General features: G+C 37.7%; 1 protein-coding gene across 1 annotated transcript; it reads left to right on the forward strand.

Moving 5' to 3' along the window:
- The first annotated feature begins 1,735 nt into the window (after positions 1–1,735).
- LOC102537517 (olfactory receptor 6N1) lies at positions 1,736–2,741 on the forward strand. The gene has a single exon (XM_006215625.3). The coding sequence runs from the start codon at positions 1,744–1,746 to the stop codon at positions 2,680–2,682; it is 939 nt and encodes a 312-aa protein (XP_006215687.1). The 5' UTR covers positions 1,736–1,743; the 3' UTR covers positions 2,683–2,741.
- Positions 2,742–9,111: the final 6,370 nt, after the last annotated feature.

A 9,111-nucleotide genomic window follows, 5' to 3' on the forward strand; every position in this document is an offset into this window, starting at 1 on the left:
ACAACAGTGGCTTGAACCAAGTGAAAAATGGGTCCTGAATATATGAGGGAAAGGTAGACACAATGATGACTGTGAGGATTTTGACCCATCAGTTGAAGGATTGTAACGGCCATTTTTTGAGATGGGGAAGACTACAGGTAGTGCCCACAGGAGTTCTGTTTGAGATGGTTACCAGATGCCCAAGAGGAGATGTGAGTAGGCAGCCGAATACGTAAGTCTGGAGTCAGGGAGAGAAATGTGGGTTGGAAATTCATTCAGAAGTCTTCAGTGCATAAACAGTGTTCTAAGCCTTCGCACTGGATGACATTAACAAAGCAGCGAGTGTACAAAGAAAGGAGAGAAGAACGAACACTGACCTCTGTGAACTGTGACGTTAAAAAGGAAGGGCAAAGAGGAAAAAAAAAAACTACCACTAAGGTAGAAGAAATCTGAAGTATAGCACCCTGAGGACCAAGTGAAGAAAAGGGTGTCAAGAGGCAGGATAAATCACCTGTGTTGAGAACTACTGATGGTCCAAGTAAGCGAAGGGATGAGAGTTGACAATTGGATTTAGCAAACTTTAGATAATGGGTGGCTGTGAGGAGGGAAGTTTTGATGGAGAGGTATGTGTGAAGGTCTAATCAGAATGGGTTTAAGAGGGAACAGGAGGGATTCACGGCAATGACTAGAGGCAGCTCTGGGAAGGAGTTTCATTTCAGGATCTGAGAAGGAAACGGAGCAGTGCCTGTGGGATGACTGAATCAAGAGAACGAATTTTGGAGGCTTGTTTTTGAGAATAATAGCATATGACTAGGACGATGGACTGTTCCAATAAAGATCTGTATCACAATTAGTTGCTTCTCTATTTTCTCTATTAGAGTATTAGTTTCTTGACTTCAGCTGCCATATCTTACTAATTGGTTTAGCCCTTGTTCTAGGTATAATGCTTGTAAGAGAGAAAATGCTCAATAAACTTTTGTTACATTGATCTCAACACAATGGAATATAAATATTTACCATCTGTGAAGCAATAATTCAGAAAAGTGCACTTGAGGTTGGTGGAGGAGGAATGTGGCCACAGTTTGGAGTAGAAATGCAGAGAGATAGACTTAGCTCCTGGTTTCCTGTGGCTCTTTTATTTACTTAAACCCCCTTTAGCCCTGATTGGGATTCTCACCAGTGTCAAAAGACACACCCCTGAAAGATGCTGTTAGATCTGTGTCTCCATAAGGAAATGGGAGGGGGCCAGAGGTGAAAGGATTGAGTCTCTGATATCCAGAATGTTGAAGAAGAAAATAAATAAAAAGAAGAAAATAAATTAAAATTAGAAATAAAAAAATGATGTAATCTGGGTCCAGGTACACTACCAATATTTTATCAGTATAAATGATAATTTATATCTTAGATAAAGAATATACATAAATGATAATATAGACCTTGAGTGAGGAATATTTACATTTCCAAAACCTATATAGATTCCACTAAGCAAGATAAATTGGTCACAGGGTGGGGGTTAAAAATGGGTAGTGTCAACAGGGAAGACGTTTTAAGTCTAATGATAAGAGTGGATGCTCTGAAGGAGGCTGGTGACAGTGATTGCGGGGAAGGATTGACTTCTTAACACATGTACTGAGAGAGCTTTACTCTGGAGGTGGAGCAGTGGGTCAAAAGCACTTTGAGGGTTGCCTTCTTCTTAGGATTTCTTTGGCTCAACTGTCTTTCTCATCCTTCTATACGTACGTTCCAGGGTATGAACGGTGAGCAATGAACCCCGGGAATTGGAGCCAGGTAGCAGAGTTCATCATCTTGGGCTTTCCCCATCTTCAGGGTGTTCAGGCTTATCTCTTTCTCTTGCTACTTCTAATCTACCTCACCACTGTCCTGGGGAACCTGCTGATATTCCTGCTGGTCTGCCTGGACTCCCGGCTCCACACACCCATGTACCGCTTCATCAGCATTCTCTCCTTCCTGGAGCTTGGCTACACAGCTGCCACCATCCCCAAGATGCTGTGGAACTTGCTCAGTGAGAAGAAAACCATTTCTTTCTCTGGATGCCTTCTGCAGATCTATTTCTTTCACTCTCTTGGGGCTACAGAGTGCTATCTCCTCACAGCTATGGCTTACGACAGGTACTTAGCCATCTGCCAGCCTCTCCACTACCCTACTCGCATGACGCTGGCACTCTGTGTCAAGATTGTGGTTGGCTGTTGGTTGGGAGGCTTGGCTGGACCAGTGGCTGAAATTTCCTTGGTCTCCCGCCTTCCTTTCTGTGGCCCCAATCGCATTCAGCACATCTTTTGTGATTTCCCTCCTGTGCTGAGCTTAGCATGTACTGACACCTCTGTCAATGTCCTAGTGGACTTTGTCATCAACTCCTGCAAGATCCTGGCCACCTTTCTGTTGATCTTTAGCTCCTATGTGCAGATCATCCGCACAGTGCTCAGAATTCCTTCAGCTGCAGGTAAGAGGAAGGCCTTCTCCACGTGTGCCTCCCACCTCACTGTGGTTCTCATCTTCTACGGGAGCATCCTCTTCATGTATGTGCGGCTAAAGAAAAGCTACTCGCTGGACCACGACCGGGCCCTGGCGGTGGTCTACTCAGTGCTCACACCCTTCCTAAACCCCTTTATCTACAGCTTGCGCAACAAGGAGATCAAAGAGGCTGTGAGGAGGCAATTGAAGAGGACAGGGATCCTGGAGTGAAGGGGGAGGAGGCAGGCCAAGTGCGAAGCTGAGGATTCGGTGACCTTGGGGATCTTCGGTAGCCACTGATGAAGTGTCAAGCATTCAGGGCTTTTCTACACTGGATACTGAACTGGTGCAAATGCTACCTAGTTTTCAGTGTTAATGCAACCATTATACTATCTGCTGCAGCCACGTGCAACTTGAAACCGGAGACGGGAAAAGTACACTTTCTCTCCAGCAATACGATGCAGTGCAGCGATTTTCAAATCTCGGACGTTTGTATATCATACTTAGGATTTTGGTAAAATCTATGTCTTACCTACAATATATAATTTTTTCAAATTTACTCGAGCTAATATAAATACATTTATCCATGTTGCAAATAATAATACTTGCTAAATAAATTTTAGAACCAAAAATGAATGTTTTTTCATGGGCTGTTTACAGTCATTTCATGTAGACTGATCATTTATGTATTAAAATGGAAAACTCTGATACAGTAGAGAAAAGCATGTTTTTGACATCACGTAGATCTGGGTTTAAATCCTAGTTCACTTAGTCACTTGTGAATTACATGATCTCTGTAAAGCGTTTCAACTTTCTTAATTGATCAATCAATTTCATCATTTGTTAAAAATATATTCTCAAAGGTTGTTTTGAGAATTAGTGATGACATGTGTAAACCACAGTAGAAAGAGTTTGGCAAATAATTGATAGTAAAAAAAAAAGGTTACATTGATTTTTATTTCTTTTACTCTGCCTAGAACTCTCATCATTACTCTGAGTAATAGAACAATATCCAGGAAAATACAATTAAGCAAAAACACTCCCCAGATAATCTTCCAAAGAGAAAGAAGTAAACTAACTAGAGGGAGTACTTGTGAGATGCGTTGGTCTTCCTATCTTAGTGGTCTTAAAATCTATTCCCAGTATAAAGTGTGAAGGGCAGAGGGTGAGTCAATGGCAGAAAATAGGATTACTTTTTATGTCGGACTACTTCTTTATTTCACTTTAAGCTAATTATTTCCTTAAATATATGAAAAATAAGTGAAAAATAATACTATAGTTTAGCATATGAGAAATGTGAGGATTTAATTATTAGTTGGTGTTAGAGATTATTAATGCATCTAAATATCTACTGTTAGTAGATGATCAAGTGTTGATTATAAAGAAACTTAACTCTATACAGAATTACATAGATCTACATAATAAGATTCCACAGAAGTTTTATTTCTGCCATCTAATAGATATCCATCCAGCCATCTATCCATTCAGTCAATTCAGCACATGTTTATTTAGGTCTTACTATATATCAGATGCTGTGCTAAGCCCTACATAAAATGGTGAACCAAACAGATACTAAAAACAAATTTTAAAATATTAAAAAAATATATATAAATAAAAAAAGAAAAAAAATTTTAAAGAAGAAAAACAGATACTCTCCTATTTTTTTAAGTTCCTGTGCTTAGGATGTTTTAAAAGAGTTGAGAATTATAGACATTAAATTTGCCATTAATTTATAATTAATTATAATTAATAATTTAAAATGTGGCAACTAGTAGGAAAATACACACAGACTTTCTACTCGAGTAAGTTATATTTAAACTGAAAACTACAGGATAAATCATAACTGGCCATTTTTATGAAAACAATAATTGCAATAATGAGATTTATTTTACAAAATTGGAAATTTAGACCTAGATAAAACACTTGCCAAAGATGTAGAGCAAGTTAGAATCAGGGAATCTGCATATGAAAACAAAGTCTTCAGCCTTCCAGGATATGTCCCTGTAGTCTTCAAAAGGTCCAAGGAAGTAAGGGAAAAGGAGAAAGAGATGAAAGTAACAGCAAAAAGCATGATAACTAGGCTATGGGTCTGGAAACAGACAGGCAATGGCAGCCAGGAGGTTGGCTCCTGAGGACTTGCAGAGACAGGTGTGAAAAGTGGGTCCCACCTTCAAGAAAGTGAAAGGACAACCCACAGAAGAGGAAAAAAAAATTGCAAATCATTTATCTGATAAGGGACATATATCCAGAGAAAAATAAAATTCAAAAAGACACATGCACCACAATAGCAGCACTATTTATGATAGTCAAGACTTGGAAACAACCCAAATGTCCATCAGCAGATGACTGGATAAAGAAGATGTGGTACATATATACAATGGAACACTATTCAGCCAAAAAAAAGAATAAAATAATGCCATTTGCAGCAATATGGATGGACCTGAAGATTGTCATTCTAAGTGAAGTGGGCCAGAAAGAGAAAGAAAAATGCCATATGACATCATTTATATGAGGAATCTAAAAATAATAATAATAACAAGGAAGAAGAACAGAAATGAACTACTTATCATTTATAACTAAGATTGGTTTTTTGAATATGTGTAAGCACATCTAACTTTCCTTTATGATTGGATTACCACATTCTGTTGATTCTTATTTTGTAGTTGGCTTTATTCCTTTCATAACTATGTGAGTTTAAAAAGCCAAAGATCTAATCTGTTCTTAGAAATAGTAATTAGTACATATACGAAAACTAAGAAAAGTACAGTATACTGTATATATGTATTTACATGCAATATAGTGTGTATGTGCAGTCGAACTGTAATAATTCTACCTAATAAAACTGAAAAAGGAGGAAAAAAATTAAAAAATTTAAAAAAAGAAAGTACCAAGCATTTTAACTTTAAAGAAATACAAATCACTTTTCCAAGTTTTCAAAAGAACATTATTTTGTGTTCTGTAACCTATCACATATCAAGAGTTTAATATAAGCACAATCACCACTAATTGAAAAAAAAAAGAATTTTAACATAAATTTGGTATTCTAGCAGGTCAATTATCTTAAATAGTGCAAATACATAAAATACTAAATATATATGAATTGCTTAGTGCAAAATATAAATAATAAATTTTGATTCTATTAAACATTTCTATAGTTAGCTCTAAAACATTGCTGAGTTTAAAAGGTGCTAGCCTCCCACTTATATGACCTATCTCTTTATTCATGTAGCACCTGTAAGGGTACTATGCCAGGCACTATTTTAGTTGCCTGTGATACAACTGAAAGAAATTCCCTGCCCTTATGTAGTTTACACCGTGATAAGGGGAGATATTAAAAATACACACTAAAATAAGAAAAAAATAACAAATTATATGAAATTGTGTTTTGTTTAAAATAGAAAAAATATCTTTGCAGGATAAGAGGGTCTGGTATGAGTAGGGAGATCATAGTTTTAAATAAATGGTCATAAATGGACCTCATTAGAAGGTCACATTTGAACAAAGACTTGAACAAAATGAAGTGAGTTAGTCAAGTGGATATATGGAGAGAGAATAACGAATAATACAGGCAGCAGTAAAAGCTAGTGAAAACGTGACTCAGAAGGAGTGATGGATGAGTCCTGAAAGCCACATGAATAAAATACATCAAGGAAGAAGAAGTGATCGACTTTGTCAAATCCTGCAAGTAGTCAAGTAAGATAAGGACTGAAAATTGACTTTGGATTTAGACACTTGGAGGTCATTGTTACATGTAGTAAGAGAAGTATGCAAGAACTAGTGGAAGTAAAAGCTTGACTTGAGTAGTTGAATAGAGAAGAATCAAAGAAAAATAAGAAGTTTCAGGTACAGACAACTCCTTCATGGAGTTTTATTACCAATGAAAGCAGAGAAATGAGGTAATAAGAAGCAAGTGGGAACATACCTTTTGTTAACTGTGATTCACAATGTATGTTAAATCATAATATAGGACACAAGTATACATGAATTTACATATTCATAACCATATTTATAACTAAAATGATATTTTTATAAAACAACATTTATACTTGGTCCATTGGTGCTTCTTATCTTTTTTCTTTTTCCCCCCTCTATTCTGTTTCGTTAAAAATGTTTTTGACTGATTTCACCGCTTCCTAATGGTTTGGCCCTCATTTGAAAAACAAAGTGAATTTAGGTCTTTAACTTTGATTACCTTTGGATCCACATTTAATAGGTGGTTTCTATTTTAACTCGTATTAATCTATAGTTTTCTAATTTGTTTGTAATAAAATGTCGCATTTTATTAAAAACCAAGTTTTACTTTTAAAAATGATGACAATTTAAATGTGATGAAGAAAATAAATATATACTCTCAGGGTACTGACAGGATGTCAAAATGGTATAATCTTTTCTAGGGCAATTTAGCAATATGCAACAAAATAATTAATAAGCATAGATATCTATTTAGAAGGAGGGGCAGAGAAAGCTTCTTTGATCAAGTAGCATTTAAGCTGACACTTGAAGACTGAGAAGGAATCAGCCAGGAAATTATATAAGATAAATCAATTGTGCAAACATCTTAGAGTTAGAAAAAGCTGGGTTCCTAGGAAACCCATTATAGGAACAAAATGCATTTGTGCAGGAAGAACACAGTAGGAGTCCGGAGATGAAGGCTAGAGGCAAAATATGCAGACACTTACAGGCTGTGTTATGAGATATTGGAGTTTATTCCAATTGTCAAATGAAGACAGTGAAAAGATTGAAGTAAGATATCACATTCGTAGAATAACATCCCTATTGTTGTATGAATACAGACTGGACTGGAGCAAATGTGGAAAAGATGACTTGAGACGCTTCTGCTACAAAACAAACTGCTCCCAAAATTAGAGCTTAAAACAGAAACTATCTGTTTATCTCATAAATTTGCAGATGAATTTTGGCTGGAATCAAATAGGTGAGTCTTCAAGTCCTGGGTCACTCAAGCATCCAGGGTCAGCAACTCTTTGGCTAGAGCTGGCTGGACTAGGACCATCGTCACTAAGACAGTTGCACTCTCCCCCATGCTTTTCACCGCAGAAGACTAGCTAGTAATGGCTGATTGGAGTGTTGACATAGAGCCTAAGTGCATGGGCTTCTTGAGATGAGGCTCAGAACTGACACACAATGTTTTTTTCTTGCAATCTATAGCCAAACCACGTCACAAGGGGGGCTCAGAGGAGGGAAAGAGCTGCCACATTACCTTGCAAAGGGCACGGATACTGGAAACAGCTAAGATCGCGCCACTTTCTTTGCCATATAGAGATTATTGGTATCCCCACATTTTGCTAAAATCTTCATTGGAACTACTGGAACGAATCCTGTATGTGTGGGCTCAAATTGCGGGGCAGTGGTCTATATTTAGAGCTTGTGGTAAAGGAGTGTCTTCAGCAAAGTAAACACGTTTATCATAGCATGGTGTCTCACAGCCAACAGTGTCATCATGATGGGTATTGTTATCTTTCTCAGGGAAACTCAGCAAGCCTTGAAAAGTGCCGTCATCCTTTCAGAGGGTAGTGAAGTTCAAAAAAATCCATAATCCTATCGAAAACAATTCTTCATAAGAATGTGTATTCATACATATTGATTCTGGGCAAATCTATCAAAAGAGGCCCATATTTTAGGAAGATTCTTGGAGTTCCTAACACAAAGGAGAACTAATGAGAAAAGATCAGAGGAAGCGGTTTCCACTAATTAACCCACGGGGAGATAGAATTCCTCCCGTCATCAGGGGAAATCCTCCACTAGAGAAATCTTCCCAAGAAGGCTTTAGAAACAGGTATAACAGTCTTTCCTGAGGTACTGAAAGGACTTGATCTGCATAAGTGCTGGAAGGGGAATGGATCTCCCTGTCTCTGCTAGAGGTAAGAGGAGAATTCACACGGGTCCAAGATGCAGGTTTGTCCGGGGTCAAGGGAAAGTAAATGGAAGGATAGGACACATCTCCTTCTGTTGACTTAAATACCAATATTTGGGGGTATATTTGAGACTGCATGAACGGCTAAATGGAATTCAGCTCAGAGGGGAAGAGATATGCCTACAGGATTAAAAATCAGTGATAATGTTGTTTCACCTGAGGCATGATGGATTGAATAATAAAGAAGTTTTCCCTAGTGATGATAATGTTCCTCTGCTTTGACACCTTCAGAGTTTCTAAATTAATTTTGACCCAGGAGGACATCATTTCACACACTGGTCTCTGTTTCCAGTCAAATAAATATAAATCAAATGAGAATCTGAGTAAAGAGAGGTTGAGGATGTCAGGAGCCTATTACCAAAAGTCAAATCCCAGTGTACTTTCTCAAGTTGAACAGTCCCTACCCTCAGATCAGTTTTTTATGCACATCTTCCTTTCACCAGTGGGACTGGCTCAGTTCATTTCTCTTCTCCCAGTCTCCAACGGATAAACTTCCTATTACGCTCTCTAGAGTATAACACTGGTTGTACTAAAACACAAGCACCTAGACTTTACTAAAAGGATTAAGCCCAGTCACTTGGGGGAAATAGAGGTGCTGGGAGCACAGAAAGCCCACAGCCATGACTGATTTAGGGGTCCAAAATGTCTCAGTTCTAAGGAATTCATAGTAGCCGTCTCTACACTGATGTGTAAATGAAAATAGTATAAATCTTCCTTGCCCTTTTTCT

The sequence above is a fragment of the Vicugna pacos genome, chromosome 21 (assembly GCF_048564905.1).
Source record: "Vicugna pacos chromosome 21, VicPac4, whole genome shotgun sequence".
Classification (NCBI taxonomy): Eukaryota; Metazoa; Chordata; class Mammalia; order Artiodactyla; family Camelidae; genus Vicugna; species Vicugna pacos.